The sequence below is a fragment of the Mustela nigripes genome, chromosome 2, assembly GCF_022355385.1.
Source record: "Mustela nigripes isolate SB6536 chromosome 2, MUSNIG.SB6536, whole genome shotgun sequence".
Lineage (NCBI taxonomy): Eukaryota > Metazoa > Chordata > Mammalia > Carnivora > Mustelidae > Mustela > Mustela nigripes.
The window spans coordinates 101,984,434-102,003,647 of NC_081558.1; the positions used below are offsets into that span (position 1 = coordinate 101,984,434).

Here is a 19,214-nt window from a genome sequence, read left to right on the forward strand (position 1 = left end):
AAAAGAAAGAAAGAAACAGTTAATGGGTTAATAGTTAATACGTTAACATTACATCATCATCTAATATTAAGTCAGTAATATATTCCTGGAATTGTCATTTTAAGTATATTCTTGGGCCACCTGAGTGACTTGGTCGGTTAAGCATCAGACTCCTGATTTTGGCTCAGGTCATGATCTCAGGGTCGTGATACAGAAAGCCTTGCATTGGGCTTTACGCCCAGCACGGAGTCTGCCTGGGATTTTTGCCCCTCCCTCTTCCTTCCCCTCTGTTCTTCCCAGATTGTGTACTTGAACTTTCTCCCTCTGTCTCTAAAATTAATTAACTAAATTTAAAATAAAGTATTTATTTACTTTCAGCTTTTCTCCCTTTTCTAATATGGCATTTAAGGATTTCTAAATACTTGAGTCCCCTCCCAAAAGTTTAGATGTATAATACTTTCAGTTTTATTATTTCCATCGAGATTTCTTTAGCCAAAGAATTACTCACCAGTTTTTCTTAATTTTCAAACACCTGAGTTTGTTAATCATTTTAAATTTGAGACAAAATCCATATAGCACAAAATAAACCATTTTAAAACATACAATTCAGTGGCATTTCATGAAGTTGTAAAACCATCACCTCTATTTCGTTCCAAAACATTTTTGTCATTCCCAAAGGAAACCATGCATATGTTAAGCAGTAACTTCCCCCATTCCCACCTCCCCAGCCACTGGCAACTCCTAACCTGCTTCCTATCTTATAGATTTACCTACTCTAGCTATTTCATATAAATAAATAAAATCATATAAAAGGCAACCGCTTTGTATGGCTTATTTCACAGAGCGTGTTTCTGAGGTTCATTTATGTTATAGCATGTATCAGTATGTCACTCCTTTTTAGAGCTGAGTAAATACACTGTTGTATGGCTTATACCACATTTTGTTTATCTATTCATCCTTCAATTGACATTTGCGTTTGTCCATCCTTTGGCTGTTTGAAGTGCTGACACAAACAGCTATGTACAGATATTTGTTTGAATTCCTGCTCTCAATTCTTTTGAATACATAGGTAAGAGCGGAATTGCTGGATCATATGGTAACTCTTTAACTTTCTGAGGAACTTCAAACTGTACCACTTTACATTCTCACTAGTAACTGTACAAGATTCCAATTTCTCCAATCCTCGGCCAACACTGATTTTCCTTTTTTTTGGATTACAGGCATCCTAGTGGATGTGAAGTGGTATCTAATCATGGTTTTCATCTGCATTTCCTAATAATACTAATCACTAATAATACCGGGAATCTTTACATGTGCTTACTGGCCATACGTATATCACTGGAAAAATGTCTATTCACGCCCTTTGCTTATTTTGGAACTGGATTCTTCGTCTTTAAAGTCATAGAAGAATTCCTTAATATAGTCCAGATATTAGTCCTTATTTGTTTTTAACTTTGCTTTAACTTTAATCTATTAGTTTCTTAATCTCTTCAATTTCTGCTTTTAAATTCATCTGTCCATTTTTAATTTTTATTTTTTTAAGTTTTTAAAAAAATTTTTATTTATTTATTTGACAGACAGAGATCACAAGTAGGCAGAGAGGCAGGCAGAGAGGTGGGGGAAGTAGGTTCCCTGCTGAGCAGACAGCCCAATGTAGGGCTTGATCCCAGGACCCTGAGATCATGACCTGAGCCAAAGGCAGAGGCTTTAACCCACTGAGCCATCCAGGCGCCCCCCATTTTTAAATATCTAGTAAATTTTTTTTAAAAAGATTTGTTTATTTACTTATTTATTTGACAGACAGAGATCACAAGTAGGCAGAGAGGTGGGGGAAGCAGGTTCCCTGCTGAGCAGAGAGCCCAATGAGGGGCTCGATCTCAGGACCCTGGGATCATGACCTGAGCCGAAGGCAGAGGCTTTAACCCACTGAGCCACCTAGGCTCAGTGGGTTATCTTTATTTTTGTCTTTATTTTTTTTATCTTTATTTATTTTTATCTTTATTTATTTCAAAGTATGTATTTAGGTACATGAAGATCCATTGACAGTTACATCCCTTAAGCAGAACAGTATTACATCGATATGAAAAATCTCTGCTTTTCTCTTAATGGTTTTGTCTTGATTTCTACTTTGCAAAATATCAGCGTTAATAATATTGATATTGAGACATCTATTTTTCTCTCTTAATAACAATCTCCTGTTTTAACTGCCCCCCAAATCTCTACCTCCCTGCTCCAAAATGAAAATTTCTGAGTTATGGAAGGACATAAAATTACCTGCACATATTTACTCAATTGAGCCAAAACCCCTTACATATTTTTATTAATTTATTTTTAAAATAGGCCCCAGGGGCACCCAGGTGGCTCAGTGGGTTAAAACCTCTGACTTCGGCTCAGGTCATGATCCTGGGGTTCTGGGATCAAGTCCCCTCCCTGGGGAGCCTGCTTCCTCCTCTCTCTCTGCCTGCCTCTCTGCCCACTTATGATCTCTGTCTGTCAAATAAATAAATAATATCTTTGAAAAAATAAAATAAAGTAAAATAGGCTCCATACCCAACAATGTGAGACTTGAACTCATGACCCTGAGATTAAGAGTTGCAAGACCTACCTACAAAGTGAGCCAACCAGCTGTCCCTATTTTTAAACTCTAGATTGTGGTTCTTAAATGTTTCCAATTGTTAATTACTATGGGAACGCTTATATCCTCATAAAATCATGAACTCTACCTGCTCCTGGGGGGGCATTATGAGGAGACTAAATCCACTCCACTACAGACTACCTGACTCGTGCTTTTTGTATAGTAGAGAAAAAATATAGTGCATAAACTGAGGGGATAAAAGGGTGGGGGAATGACCTAGATGGCAAGTTATAAACTATCAGTGAGGATGACCTTATATGAGACTAGCTTTTCTCATTTGAATCTAAACCAGGGGAAAAAGGAATCCAAGTGGTTAATTCTGAGAAAAAAGGAACATGAAAATCCTGAGCTATCAAGATAAAAAAAGACTTCAGGGACACCTAGGTGGCTTAGTCAGTTAAGCATCTGACTCTTGATTTTGGCTCAGGTCATGATTTCAGGGTTGTGAGAGTTAGCCCTGTGTCAGGCTCTATGCTGGGTGTGGAGCCTGCTTGGGATTTTCTCCTTCTCCCCTTGCCTCCCCTCCACCCCTCTCTTAAAACAAAACAAAACAAAACAAAATAAGGCTTCACATCTCTCTTCATGCTAACTAGGCATCTAAGCTATGTAAGTTGCACCCTTATTTTCACTTTACATCAATCTCCGACCTTTGGAGAGTTTTCATGCAAAGTTCATGGACCAAATCTTAACCATCAGCCGACTAAATGAGCAAAAACACCAGCATACAGTAAGTGATCAATAAATAATTGACAGAGGCACCTGGGTGACTCAGTCAGTTAAGTATCTGACTCTTGATTTTGGCTCAGGTCATGACCTCAGGGTTGTAAGATCAAGCCTCACATTGGGCTCCACTCTGGGCATGAAGCCTGCTTAAGATTGGCCCTCTGCAACCCTGTCTGTGCACACACACTCTGTTTCCCTCTCTCTCCCTCTCTAAATAATTACATACATATATATTCATGTTCACTTACTTATGAATATCTCCAGTGTTTGTTTGTTTGTTCTTACTTTTCTTTTGAGACTTGGTTGTGACTGTATCAGATTTTCTGGAATTCAAGGGCGAAGCCAAGGCACTTCCATCACTGAAATTGTTCTTCAACAGAAAAAGCATAACAAACATTATTTTAAAAAATTGTAATAAAATAAGCTATTATTTTAAGGTTTTTTTTTTTTTAAGATTTTTATTTATTTATTTGACAGATCACAAGTAGGCAGAGAGGCAGGCAGAGAGAGAGGAAGCAGGCTCCCCACTGAGCAGAGAGCCCGATGCAGGGCTCAATACCAGGACCCTGAGATCATGACCTGAGCCCAAGGCAGAGGCTTTAACCCACTGAGCCACCCAGGTGCCCCAATAAGCTATTATTTTGATTAATTCAGAGTCCACAACACAATTTTTCAGGAATTATGCTCACATTTAAATTCTACACATCCTTTGAATTATATGACCATGCAGAAATTAGTATAAATAGGATTATGTCCATCCAAGTTGGCCTACATTAATTATTTTTACTTTACATTATAAAGCACAAAGGGCATGATGATACTAATAACCCTTATTCTAATGAATGACTTCATATAATTATAATTACCTTAATCTATAGGGGAAAATTCAAAGACTGTGGATATACTTGGAATAAAAGGTAATTTTATGTAAAAGCGATTTAATTTAGGGATTTAAGAGCATACCAGTATCATAAATATTTACATGCTATACTAGTCTCATAAGCTTCTTACTATACTACTAGAAAAATTAATATACTTCATGGTATTACACAATTGGCCAAACTTTCTCAAGTAAACCTAGAATTCTTTTAAAATATCAATAGATCTACTCTTAAAATCTGTTTAAAACAAGAAGGTTTAGGTTTTTTGTTGTTGGTGTTTTTTTTTTTTAAAGATTTTATTTATTTATTTGACAGACAGAGATCACAAGTAGGCAGGGAGGCAAGCAGAGAGAGAGGGGGAAGCAGGCTCCCCGCTGAGCAGAAAGCCTGATGTGGGGCTTGATCCCAGGAACCTGGGATCATGACCCGAGCCAGAGGCAGAGGCTTTAACCCACTAAGCCACCCAGGCGCCCCCAAAACAAGAAGGTTTAGAAAAGACTGTTGACAGATAAAGATGACCCAAAATTTTCCTCTTTAATGTATTTTCTTACCTATGTCATTTATTTATTTATTTGACACACAGAGAGAGAGACAGTAAGAGAGGGAACACAAGCAGGAGGAATGTGAGAGGGAGAAGCAGACTCCCCACTGAGCAGGGATCCCAATGCAAGGCTTGATACCAGGACCCTGGGATCATGACCCGAGCAGAAGGCAGACACTAAACAACTGAGCCACCCAGATGCCCCTGTCATTTGCTGTTCTATTGATCAATGTCTTTTATTTAATTTCCGGATTATGTACCTTTTCAAAATTATTCTACTAAAATTTTAAAAAGAAGAAATATATGAAAAAGGGCAGGGGTGCCTGGGTGGCTCAGTTAGTTAAGCTTCTGACTTGACTTTGGCTGAGGTCATGATCTCAAGATCCATGTTAGGCTCCGTGCTGGGCATGGAGCCTGCCTGGGATTCTCTCTCTCTCCCACTCCCTCTGACCAACCTCCCCACCTCTAAAAAAGGGGGGGCATATAATCTAAAACTTAGGTACACTATCATGAATAGTATGCATCTCAAAAAAAAAAATCCCAATTCTGAATATACTTTGTTTTGGTAAGTGCATTTTAAGATACTTGTTCAAAAGCAGAGGAATTGTTTTTAGAGGTTCTCAAACCTGAATGTACACCAGGCTTCCCCAGATGTCTCTGGGAATGGTATTCCCCAAAACCCATCCTGAGAGATCTGATGCAGTAGATTTAGAACAGATATGAGAATTTGTATTTTAAACGAACCCAGGTGATTCTGCCAGGTTCGTTCAAATCACTGGGTCCCACTGTACTCTCAAGTCTTAAAAGTATGTCTTATCATCCTTCTATTCATTTAGTAATTTAACTATAGCAAGATAATAAAATCCAGGTCTAGTGTACTACTTAAAAATTAAATGTGCTTCACTTCCAAAAAGTGATTTGCATCCATGCAATGGAATATTATGCCATTCTTAAAAAGAATTAGATAAGACTATATGTATTCACAGGAACAATCTCTAAGATATGTCAAGTGAAAAAAGGCAAGGTAAAACAGTGTGACTGATAATGTTCTTTTTAGGTGAGTAAGAAAAGATAAACTGTTAGTAGTGCTAACCTTTGGGGCAAGAAACTAATGGAACAGGAATGAGAATACAGAGGTAGAAGGGGAGAAAGGAACCTTTCACTTTGAATAGCTTTCCTATATACTCTGAATTTACTAACATGTTAAAAACACTTGTTTACATATACTTCAATCAGAGCAAATATATAACAACATGCAAAAAACAACAATATACAAAAAAAGATTTGTTGTTGGGACGCCTGGGTGGCTCAGTTGGTTAAGCAGCTGCCTTCGGCTCAGGTCATGATCCCAGCATCCTGGGATCGAGTCCCGCATCCGGCTCCTTGCTCGGCAGGGAGCCTGCTTCTCCCTCTGCCTCTGCCTGCCATTCTGTCTGCCTGTGCTTGCTCTCGTCCTCTCGCTCTCTGATAAATAAATAAAAAATCTAAAAAAAAAAAAAAAAAAGTTTAAAAAAAAAAGATTTGTTGAAAAATATGTCACACTTGTTTACATATACTTCAATCAGAGCAAATATATAACAACATGCAAAAAACAACAATATACAAAAAAAGATTTGTTTTGTTGAAAAATATGTCAGAAATTGCTTCCAGTCATGGTGAAAGCTCTTTGAAAACCATGTTGTCGGGAAGCCTGGGTAGCACATTTGGTTAAGCGGCTGACTCTTAGTTTCAGCTCGGGTTGTGAACTCACGGGTGTGAGATCTAGCCCTGAGTCAGGCTTTGTACTCAGGGTGGTCAGTGTGAGATTCTTTCTCCCTTTCCCTCTGCCCCTCCCACTCATGCTCTCTCTCTCAAATAAGTAGATCCTTTAAAAAAAAAAGAAAAGAAAAGAAAAGAAAAGAAAGAAAACCACATAGTCTAAAGCAATAGGAACATTAATACTTCAAAGTTCTCTCCTAAAACTTACAATATTAATGCTTAGTTTTCTTGCTAGTTCTTCATCACTTTTCAGTTGTTCTTCCATCTCTCTTCGCCTTTTTTCTGCCTGTAGTTTTTCCTCCTCTTCCTCCTCTGCTAATAATTTCTGTATGTATTCTTCACTGGCTTTATTTTCTTCCTCCTTACTGGCTTGTCGCTCTGCCTCCACCTTAAAAATGATTAATAAAGAACATATCTCTGAACTTTTTAATATACTTGCAATATTCCTTTCTTTTTATTTTAAAGTAGGCTCTATGTCCAGTGCGCAGCCCAACACAGGGCTTGAACTCATGACCCTAATCAAGGCCTGAGCTGAGATCAAGAGTCAGACGCTTACCCAACTGAACCACCCAGGTGCCTCTATATTTGTAATATATTTTTTTTAAGATTTTATTTACTTATTTGAGAGTGAGAATGAGCAGTGGGAGAGGCAGAGGGAGAGAAAGAGAGAGAAGCAGACTCTTCCCTGCTGAGCAGGACCCAGCTACTGGGCTTGATCCCAGAACCTGGAGATCATGACCTGAGCCAAAGGCAGACGCTTAACCAACTGAGCCACCCAGGCACCCCTATACTTGTAATATTTCTTAAAAAGAATAGTAAAAGTAATAAAAAAGAACAAATTGGCAGGAACAAAATGTTTCAAATGGAGTACAAATCTGAAGGCAAATTCCTGCAGAACAGATCAAGAGGTCTCCTCAAGGAAGCCTTCCCTAGTCAGTCCAATGATATCTTGATCAAATTCCCATTCCTCTTCATCTCAGTCATAGAACACTTTCAACTACACTGTTTTAATATTTGTGGAAATGTCTCTAGGTAATACTTTTCCTCGGTTAACTCAATGCTATATGCTTACTAACTTAGGCCGAGGTTTCTGAACCAAACCCTAGCCAAGGGGATAGAATGATAAAAATTGACACTAATAAGGGTCTAACTGTGAAGCTAGGAAGAATACCTCAGGCCTAGGGCAGGAGTGGAGTGGCTGCCGAAGAAGCAACCACAATGGTGATTATGTAATTTACAGATGGGGAAACAGAGAAAAGCAGTAACTTTCTTAAGGTCATTAAGTGGCAGAGTGGAGACTCAAACTCAGATGCTAAGACTTAAGGCCATTCTTGTGATCATTTAAACAATTCCTGAAAGAAATAATACAAGAATCGTTTTAGAAATCCAAAGGATTTGACTCAAGAATAAGCCCTTGATCTAGTTCAAGTGTTGGGAGACATAAGGGAAAGTTTGTTGAAGACTAAGTTTTCTTGCTCCTAATGAAAGTCATTAGGAAACGACTGCTGCTTCTTCCTCTGCATGTTGTGTATGCACTTCAAGTTCAAAACTGTGCAGCCATTTTGCTATTAGCCTTAAGTTAAAGTAACTGACAAAGTTAACAAAGAAATGGAGCTGGAGCTCTGAATGAACTTCTGGAATTCCAGTTAATTAAAACCTTCTTATGTAAGGTAGTTTAAGTTGGGTTTTCTTTTACTTCTAGTCAAAAACATATTTACAGAACCTGTTCTCACTACATTGTTGAAAGAACTAAATTATTCCTTTAATTGCCACACAGGTACCCCCTTACTTAAGGGAGGCACAGTTAGTTAAGCGTCCAACTCTTGGTTTCAGCTCAGGTCATGATCTCATAGAGTTGTGAATTTGAGCCCCATGTCGGGCTCCAAGCTCTGTGCAGTCTGCTTGAGATTCTTTCTCCCTCGCCTTCTGCCCTTCCTGTTCATGCTCTCTCTCTCTCTCAAATAAATAAATCTTTATTTTAAAGATAAAATATAAAAATACTTTATATTTTTTATAAAAATATAAAAAAAACCCTTACTTAAGAACAGTGCTTAGACCATGTTAAGTTAACCATCATAATTATTTAATTTAAAAAAAAAATTTTTTTTAAAGATTTTATTTATTTGTCATAGAGAAAGCACAAGCAGGCAGAGTGGCAGGCAGAGGCAGAGAGAGAAGCAGGCTCCCTGCTGGACAAGGAGCCCGATAAGGGACTCGATCCCAGGACCCCAGGATCATGACCTGAGCCGAAGGCAGCAGCTTAACCTACTAAGCCACCCAGGCATCCCAATTTTTAAAAAATTTTTAAAAGATTTTCTTTATTTATTTGAAAGAGAGCATGAGAGGAGAGAACGTCAGAAGAAGCAGACTCCCCATGGAGCTGGGAGCCCAACGTGGGACTCGATCCCGGGGCCCTGGGATCATGACCTAAGCTGAAGGCAGATACCCAATCAACTGAGCCACCCAGGAACCCTTTAATTTTTTTTTTTTAATTTATTAGAGAGAGAGCAAAGTAGGGCAAAGAGTAGAGGGCAAAGGAGAAGCAGGCTCTCTGCTAGTCAGGGAGACCGATGCAGGACTCGATCCCAGGACTCTGGGATCATGACCTGAGCGGAAGGCAGATGCTTAACCAACTGAGCCACCAGATGCCCCAGCCATCATAATTATTTTCGGTCTTCTGGAACTTGCATGGTCCAATAAAATAGCCACTAACAACAGGTTGCTACTGAGTAATTAAAATGTGACTAGTCCAAATCTATACTGTAGTATAAAATACACAAAAGGATTTGAAGACCAAGTAAAAAATAATGTAAAAACTTTAGATGTTTATACTTTATATAATCAAGTCTTAATTATGTATAGTCTCATATATTATTATATAGTTAATGAATATAATTTTACATAGTATGTTTTATATTAATTACAAGTATTTTGGGTTACATGAAATATTTAACCATGTTGAACAAAATATACATTAAAATTAATTTCATCTGTTTTTTAAAAAATATCTAAAAAGTGTGGCTACTAGAAAATTAATTATAAATGGGTTCATATCCTACTTCTATTAGATAAACTGCTCTATACTAAGCAGGATTGTAGGGAAAATATTAGGGCTCTCCTAGTATTATAAAGTTCAAAGGCTCTTCTGTAAACATTACCCCCCTCTTTTTCCCATTAGGTTCTTCACAATTATCCTTCATGCTCTCCTCATCTAAACTTATTATTTGTGTCCCCCCAAATTCATATGCTGAACCCCTAATCCCTGATGTGACAATATGTGAAGGTAAAGGCCTTTGGGAGGTAACTGGGTTAAAAGGGTGAAGCCCCTATGAAAGGGATTAGCACCCTTATAAGGAAGAAACATGGGGCACCTGGGTGGCTCAGTGGGTTAAAGCCTCTGCCTTCAGCTCATGTCATGATCCCGGGGTCCTGGGATTGAGCCCTGCATCGGGCTCTCTGATCCGCAGGGAGCCTGCTTCCCTCTCTTTCTCTCTCTCTCTCTGCCTACTTGTGATTTGTCTGTCAAATAAATAAATAAAATCTTTAAAAAAAAAGAAGAAGAAACATCAGAGATATAATCTCTCTCTCTGCCATGTAGGACATAACAAATAGGCAGCCGTCCACAAGCTAGGAAGCAGGCCCTCATCCACCAGCAGATCTGCCTGTGCCTTGGTCTTGTACTTCCCAGATCCAGAACTATTTCTAGGAATTTTTTCTAAAGAAAAATGCTACCTGGGATGCCTGGGTGGCTCAGTTGGTTAAGCCACTACCTTCAAATCAGACCATGATCCCAGAGTCCTGGAATCGAGTCCCACTTCATGCTCCTTGCTCTGCAGGGAGCTTGCTTCTCTCTCTACCTCTGCCTGCCACTCTGCCTGCTTGCGCGTGCTCGCTCTCCTTCTCTCTCTCTCTGACAAATAAATAAATAAAATCTAAAGGAAAATGCTACCTGAAGAAAGTATTTAAAAAAAAAAAAACCTATGTTGTGTGCCTGGGTGGCTCAGTTAAGCAACTGCCTAGGGCTCAGGTCATAATCCTGGAGTCCTGGGATCAAATCCCACATCAGGCTCCCTGTTTGGTGGGAAGTCTGCTTCTCCCCCTGACCCCTCCCCTCTCATGCTCTCTCTCTCATTCTCACTCTTTCTCAAATAAATAAATTTTGGGGGGGTGCCTGGGTGGCTCAGTGGTCTCTGCCTTTGGCTCAGGTCATGATCCCACGGTCCTGGGATGGAGCGCCACATCGGGCTCTCTGATCAGCAGGGAGCCTGCTTCCTCCCTTCTCTCTGCCTGCCTCTCTGCCTACTTGTGATCTCTGTCTGTCAAATAAATAAATAAAATCTTAAAAAAAATAAAAATAAAAAAAGAAAAAGAAAAAGAAAATACTGGGAACTATCATATCTTACTCTCTTGAGTAATACGCAGTGATTTTCAGGGGATATTACCAAATAAAAAAAGCAAAGTCCAAAAGAATATATAGTACGCAATATTTAATAAAACAAGAGCAATTATATATCAGTTTATCTTTACAAAAAACACCTAAAAAAGGATAAACCACACAGTGATAAAATTGGTTATCTACAATGTGGTGCACACAGGGTAGATAAGATACAGGAGGGAATATCCTCTCTGTGAATAACTTTTTATGTTATTTTTACTTTTAGGTGCATGTTAATATTCTACACATTCAAAAAATATACAAAGAAATTAATAAGGATGGGAGGGGAAAAATGAAAAAAAATCACCATCACATAAGAGTGCCAATTATATGTAACGTTAGTAACTATTGTGAACACATGTAAAAAACAGATCTTTTGTAAAGTACATTAAAAATATTTATATTTCAATATATATTTTTTATACAGGAATATATGGGCACCTGAGTGGCTCAGTTAGTTAAATGTCCGACTCTTCATTTTGGCTCAGGTCATAACTATGGCTTATGGGATCAAGCCTCTCACAGGGTACCACACTGAGTGCCAAGCATGAAGCCTGCTTAAGAGTCTCTCTGTCCCTTTCCCTTTGCCCCTCCCCCAGACCACAGCGCACACATATACCCTCTCTCTAAAAAGAAATAAAATATTTTTCTAAACAAATACAAAACTGTATGTAAAATCTGAAATTGAAAACACAGGAGTATTCTTCCAAAAAGAGTAACTACTTAGTACCTACCTTGCTTATCTCCTCCTCATATTCTCTTCTCAATTCCCCGGGCTTGCTTAATAAGCGAACGGGCTGACAGTCATCAACTGTTTCAGATCAAAGAAAGAAAATAATATTATAGGCAACACAGAATTTTATGGCTAGCTTTGGTCTTTCATTAAACCTGTATTAATATGAAAATGTGAAATTAGAAAAAATGTAAAATCATTAATAGCTTAACTGCTGTGCCTGGGTGGCTCAGTGGGTTAAAGCCTCTGCCTTCAGCTCTGGTCGTGGCCCCAGGGTCCTGGGATGGAGCCCCACATGCGGCTCTCTGATCAGCAGAGAGCCTGTTTCCCTTCCTCTCTCTCTGCCTGCCTCTCTGCCTACTTGTAATCTCTGTCAAATAAATAAATAAAAATCTTAAAAAAATCATTAATAGCTTAGCAATACCTACTCTATGGTGTGCCGTTTTATTTCTTTTCTTCCCCTAAAGATTTTATTTTATTTTATTTTAATATTTTATTTACTTATTTGACAGAGATCACAGGTAGGTAGAGGCTGGCAGAGAGAGAGAGAGAGAGAGGGAAGCAGGCTCCCTGCTGAGCAGAGAGCCCAATGTGGGACTTGATCCCAGGACCCTGAGATCATGACCTGAGCCGAAGGCAGAGGCTTAACCCACTGAGCCACCCAGGCGCCCCTTAAGATTTTATTTTTAAGTAATCTCTACACCCAACATATACCTCAAACTTACACCCCCAAGATCAAGAGTCAGATATTCTTTTTTTGTTTTGTTTTGTTTTAGATTTTATTTATTTATTTGACAGACAAATCCCAAGTAGGCAGAGAGGCAGGTAGAGAGAGGGGGGAAAGCAGGCTCCCTGATGAGCAGAGAGCCCGACATGGGGCTCGATCCCAGGACCCTGGGATCATGACCTGAGCTGAAGGCAGAGGCCTTAACCCACTGAGCTACCCAACCGCCCCAAGAGTCACAGATTCTACTCGCTGTGCCAGCCAAGTGCCCCTATGAAATTCCACTTTTCTTTTCTTTTTTTTTTTTTTAAGATTTTTTAATTTGTTTCTTTGACACACACAGAGAGAGAATGCACACAAGGAGAGGGAGTAGCAGGCATAGGGAGAGGAAGAAGCAGGCTTCCCACTGAGCAGGAGCCCAATGTAGGGCTCATTCCCAGCATACCTAAGCCGAAAGCAGACGCTTAACTGACTGAGCCACCCAGGTACCCCTTATTTTTAAAAGATTTATTTATTTAAGAGAGAGAGAGAGAGGGAGAGAGCACGCACATGAGTGGGGGGAGGGGCAAAGGGAAAGGGAGAAGATGACTCTCCCCTGAGCAGGGTGCCAGATAAGGGGTTCAATCCCAGGACGTGGGATCATGACCTGAGCTGAAGGCAGACACTTAACCAACTGACCCACCCAGGCGCCCCTGGAATTCCATTTTATTTTATTTTTCTTTTTAAAGATTTTATTTATTTATTTGACAGAAAGAGATCACAAGTAGGCGGAGAGAGAGAGGAGGAAGCAGGCTCCCTGCAGAGCAGAGAGCCTGATACAGGGCTGGATCCCAGAACTCTGGGATCATGACCTGAGCTGAAGGCAGAGGCTTTAACCCACTAAGCCACCCAGGCGCCCCTGGAATTCCATTTTAAAAGAAGGTCCAGGGGGCGCCTGGGTGGCTCAGTGGGTTAAAACCTCTGCCTTTGGCTCAGGTCATGATCCCAGGGTCCTGGGATCGAGCCCCACATGGGGCTCTCTGCTCAGCTGGGAGCCTGCTTCCTCCTCTCTCTCTGCTTGCCTCTCTCTGCCTGCCTCTCTGCCTGCTTGTGATCTCTATCTGTCAAATACATAAATAAAAAATCTTTTAAATAAATAAATAATAAAATAAAATAAAAGAAAGTCCAGGGTTGCATAGCTGGCTCAATTAGTGGAGCGTGTAACTCTTGATGTTGTGGTTATGAGTTTTTTCTTTTTTTTTTTAAAGATTTTATTTATCTATTCATGAGAGACAAAGAGAGATAGATGCAGAAGGAGATACAGGCAGGGGGCCTGATGTGGGACTCAATCCCAGGACCCCGGGATTACAACCTGAGCCGAAAGCAAAGTTGAACCAACCAAGTCAGCCAGATGCCCTGAGGTGGTGAGTTTGAACCCCATGTTGGGTGTAGAGATTACTTAGATAAATAAAACTTTAAAAAAAAAAAAAAAAGAGAGAGAGAAAAGGAAAGAAAGTCCAGAGGTTTTCTGGTCCAAAATAGCACATGAATACATATACTTAACTCTTGTTCTAGAATATATTAAAATAACAGTACGAAAAAAAGTTTTTAAAAGTAATCTTAAAACAGCAAAGAGATTGGGGGTCAATCAGTAAACAAGAAACTTTAACGAATTTCTAGAAAATGGGAAGCAGATATAAAAGAGATGACATATATCTGAATGAAGAAAAATGCAACGCTCAGAAAGGAAGGTGAGGCGGGAGGAGATCTGCACCATATACTGGAAAAGCAGCCCAGGCTCAAAAACACAAGGCACAATAGAGACCACAGTGAGTTAAGTCGGGACAGGGAATTAAAAGTTCATGATCTGGGGGTGGAGGGGGTAGGGAAAGGAGAAAGTTTATGATCTGGGGTGCCTGGGTGGCTCAGATGGTTGGGCAGTTGCCTTTGGCTCCGACCATGATCCTGGATCCAGAATCCATCCTCATCAGGCTCCCTGCTCGGTGGGGAGTCTGCTCCTCCCTCTGACCCTCCCCCCCATGCTGTTTTCTCATTCTCTCTCTCTCTCAAATAAATAAACAGAATCTTGATAAAAGAAGTTCACGATCTGTTAAATCAGAATACTTGGTGGGTAGGCGTTTCTTCCTAGATGTGTGTATAAGTGCACATAAGCACATTCAAAGCTTATTTTAAAAGATGTATTTACGTATTTGAGAGAGGGCAGGAGCACTTGCATGAGTAGGGGACGGGAAAAGGGAGAGCAGGTTTCCTGTTGAGTGTGGAGCCTGACCAGAGGCTGAATCCTACAATCTTGAGATCACGACCTGAGCCTAAACCAAGAGTCAGATGCTTAACCCACTGAGCCTCCCAGGAGCCCTTCAATGGTTATTTTTTAAAGAAACTGAATTGCCTAGACAGAACCAGTACAGTTGTGGTAACTCAGAACAAAACCCTCTAAAATCTGGCACTTAACAGTGGGAAAGCATAATGGCCAAGCATAACCTCCAACAATGTCTGCCAGTCACCAATGGAGCATAACCTCCAGCAATGTCTGCCAGTACCAAGTGTACAAAGTACACTTATACTTGTACATAAGTCACCTTATGTACAAGTAAGGTTATTCTAGGCCCTCATTTAAAATTTTTTTTTGAAAGGCCTCATTTTTATTTTTATTTATTTATTTATTTATTTTTAAAAGATTTTTTTTATTTGAGACAGACATCATAAGTAGGCAGAGAGGCAGGCAGAGAAGGCGGGGGAAGCAGGCTCACTGCTGAGCAGGGAGCCGGATGTGGGGCTAGATTACAGGACCCTGGGATCATGACCTGAGACGAAGACAGAGGCTTTAACCCACTAAGCAACCCAGGTGACCTGAAGGGCCTCATTTTTAAATGTGAAAGTAAAACCAAGAATCACCAGACATTTCAAACTAATCTAGAGGATTAAAGAAACACTAAGTCACAAGAAAGGGAAAAAAATCATCTCAAGTTAAATCTAGAAAAAGAGAACCCAACTGCTTGTTCACAGGGGAAGCTATTACTCAACTCCAGCTGACTCCTGCCACCAGGAAACTTAGATCCCTCCTTGCCATATTTTCTGATTTTTCAAAACTTCCAGAAATCTGTATTTTAAAGTGAAATCTCCCAATTTTAGATGTCAGCACTGAATGGGTCACAGAAAGCCTGACTGTAGGCTTTACACGGCTTATAGACCAGCAGTTTGCAAATTCACAGAAGAATTAAAAACAGTAATGTAACTCCTTAACAGGTAGCAATGAAATATGCCAAATTCTTATTTTAGTTGTTGAGGATTCATTTGAGGCAATATAGTGGGAAATACAGGAGAGAGTATAAAGCTCCTGAAAAAAATAGTAGGAGCTAGAAACGATGCCCAAGAAGACAGGAGGGACGGCAGCACCTCAATTATAGGACTTTTTTTTTTTTTTCAAGATTTTAGTTATTTATTTGACAGAGTGATAGGGAGAGAGGCAACACAGCAGGGGCAGGAGAGGGAGAAGCAGGCTCCCTGCCGAACAAGGAGTCCAATGCGGGACTTGATCCCAGGACCCTTTGGATCATGACCCCAGCCAATGGCAGACGCTTAACGACTGAGCCACCGGGGCACCCAATTACAGCACTTCTGATAAAGGAGGATAGGGTATGTGTAGAGAGGTCGTGTAATACCAGATATGACAGCTTGAGGGTGGCAAATTTTTCCCATAAAGGCCAAGATAACAAATATTTTATGCTTTGCAGGCCACGTAGTCTTTGTTGCAGTGACCCAATTCCTGCAACTGTGGGCACAAACCAGACATTGATATAGACAAGTGCCTCTGTTCCAACAAAACTTCATTTCCAAAAAAAGACGGAGCCCAAATTTGGCCTGACTCTTGATTTCAGCTCAAGTCATGATCTCAGTGTCATGAGACTGAACCCTGCCTGGGGCTCCACGCTCAGTGAGTCAGCTTGAGATCTCTCTCCCTCTCTCTCTTAAATAAAATCTTTTTAAAAAGCTTAAAATGGTAAATTTTCTGTTATATGCATTTTACCACCATAAAAACAACAACAATCAAAACTTCTGTTAAGAAGAAAACCACAGGAGGATGCTTGTTTCCTTCCCCTTAGAGAGCAGTATGCTCTTTGTGGGCATTTTGTAGAACAAAAGCCACCTCGGATCACCCATAACCCATTGCTAATGTTTTGGGTGGCAACGCTGGATTTTCACTTAAATATTTAAAATGGCTTTGGAATAAACATTAAAAAAGAAAAAAGGAAACCACAGAGGTATAACACAGGCACCAAAGGCCCCACATAAGCAAATCAAGATTTAATACCTAACCTAACTTCAACGTCAACCTCCTCAAATGTAACCTCAAACTGGAATTTCATGTAGGCCAACCCCTGAGAGACCCCTTCCCCCTTAGGAGGGGGACCTTGCCCAAACACTGCATTCCTTGTTAATAAATATTATTATTATTTGTTAAATATGTTTTTAAATGTTTATGTTTTTAATTTTGTTTTAAATTTAAATATTTGTTTTATTTGTTTTTATTTAAGAGAGGGAGTAGGCGTGTGGGGGAGGGTGCAGGGGGAATCTCAAGCCGACTCAATGCTGAGTGCCAAGATTGATGTGGGGCTCGACCCCACGACCCTAAGATTGTGACCAGATTCAAAATCATAAGCCAGATTCTCAACCAACTGAGTCACCCAGGCAACCCATCATTTTTTTTTTAAATGACTCCTCTCTGCCGTTCTTTTCCTGTAGCTCAGAGGAGCCCTCTACTGCTTGCTGGATAAGAATTCAATAAAGTCAAACAGATCTTCAAATTTACTGGTTAAATTTTGTTTTTTAATACTTTTATATGACAAATATCACAAAATTAAACAAGTGGGAGAAGTTACTTGCAAATACATAAATCAACAGAGAATTAAATTTTCCCACTGTACTAAATATTGCAGTCTTACAATGAATGTTCTCCTGAGCAGCCAAGATTCATTAAAGGAATTTTATCCTCATACTCTTTACTTTATTCTGAAAGAAAAATCCAAGTTAATCAAAGAACTGAATGTTCAAAACTGGGCCAAAACCAAAAGTCACAATAAGCCTAACTTGAACAATTCAAGTTGTTCAAGGCTTGAACAATTCAAGCCTAACTGAAAGTTTATAAAATCACTTTCATCACTCAATTTGACTCCGCTTGCATCATCACGGAAATAAGAGTTTTCTTCTCCCAATTAAATCTGCTCATCTAATCTTCCTCTGAAGCCTGTAAGTTTCCTTGATTCTTCCTAGTTTCTAGCAGTTTGCCACCAATCTTTGGTATTCATTGGAGATGCAACACTCCAACCCTCTGTCTTCACATAGTGTTCTCACTGTGGGTTTTCATATCCTCCTCCTCCTGTGTATGTCTGTCTCTGTTCAATTTTCCCCTTTTAATGAGGACACCAGTCATAATAGATTAAGGCCCACAACACTAATGATCTAAACTTGACTAACTCTGTAAAGATCCTATTTCCAAATAAGGTCCAAAAAACAAAGTATTAGAGGCTAGTATTTCAACATATGCTTTTAAGAAAACACAATTCAACATATTTCTGGTCCTCACCGAAAAACTGTAAAATATTACTGAGAGAAACTGAAGACCGAAATGAATGGAGAGAGAGATTATCTTCATGGGTACAAAAGCTCTATGATGTTACGATGTCAATTCTCCCCAAACTGATCTAAAGATTCAACACAACCCAAGTCAACCCCTACTATGCTCTTGCTAGAAAATGAAAGGATGATGAAAAATCTACATGAAAATAGAAAGGACCTAGAATACCCAAAGCCAACATGAAAAATAATAATAAAGTTGGAGAGCTATTATGATGTGAGTTTGACTTTCCATAAAGCCACAGTAATCAACAGTGTGATTTTAACATTAAAGCCAACAAATCAATGGAACAGAATAGACTCACACTGGGTAAGAAAAGCCATTTCGACAAAGGTACAGGAGTAGGTGGTATCTGTATAGGAAAAAATTAACCACAACCCCTATCTCACAAGGTATTCACAAAATTTGAAATGGACCATAAACCTAAACATAAAAGCTAAAACTATAAAGCTTTTAGGGGAAAAAATATAAGTACTTTTTTCTTAAGATTTTTAAATTGGACAGAGACACAGCGAGAGAGGGAACACAAGCAGCAGGAGTAGAAGAGGGAGAGAAGCAGGCTTCCCTCTAAGCAGGGACCCCAATGTGGGGCTCAATTCCAGGACCCTGGGATCACGACCTGAGATGAAGGTAGAAGCTTACCGACTGAACCACCCAGGTGCCTCCACAGAAACACTTTTTTCAAAGATTTATTTGTTTGAGGGAGCGAATCCCGAGCAGACTCCATGTTGAGTGCAGAGCCTGACTCTCGAGGCCTAATCCCATGACCCATGAGATCATGACCTGAGCCAAAAACAAGAGCTGTATGCTTAACTAACTGAGCCACACAGATGCCCCAGAAATATTTTAATATTACTATAAAGGATAAAGTTTTTTAGGATATAGAAAGCAATAACCATAAAAGGAAAAGTTTATTAATTAGACTTCATGAAAATTAAAAAGTTCAGCTCAACAGATTACCTGATTGGCTCAGTCAGTGGAGCATAAGACTCTTGGTCTTGAGGCTATGAGTTTGAACCTCAAGTTGGGTGTAGAGATTACTTAAAATAAATAAGTAATAAAATCTTGGAAAAAAACATTCAGCTCATCAAGACATTATTAAGAAAACAAGCACAATAAATAAATAAATAAAATCTTTATAAATAGTAATACAAAGATAACTCTAGAAGC

The 19,214-nt window shown here is 39.5% G+C and overlaps 1 protein-coding gene across 4 annotated transcripts in view; it reads right to left on the reverse strand.

Annotated features, from left to right (window-relative positions):
* The window catches only part of RNF168 (ring finger protein 168), a 47,912-nt gene that overhangs the window by 16,686 nt on the left and 12,012 nt on the right, over positions 1–19,214 (reverse strand). For 3 of the 4 annotated variants that reach the window (XM_059391190.1, XM_059391189.1, XM_059391188.1), the window contains exons 3-5: positions 11,687–11,763; positions 6,726–6,905; positions 3,586–3,707 (exon numbers count right to left, since the gene is read on the reverse strand). In XM_059391190.1, coding sequence (XP_059247173.1) covers positions 3,586–3,707; positions 6,726–6,905; positions 11,687–11,763 — 379 coding nt within the window. The remainder of the gene's footprint in view (positions 1–3,585; positions 3,708–6,725; positions 6,906–11,686; positions 11,764–19,214) is intronic. The other variant, XM_059391191.1, reaches the window with a different exon arrangement.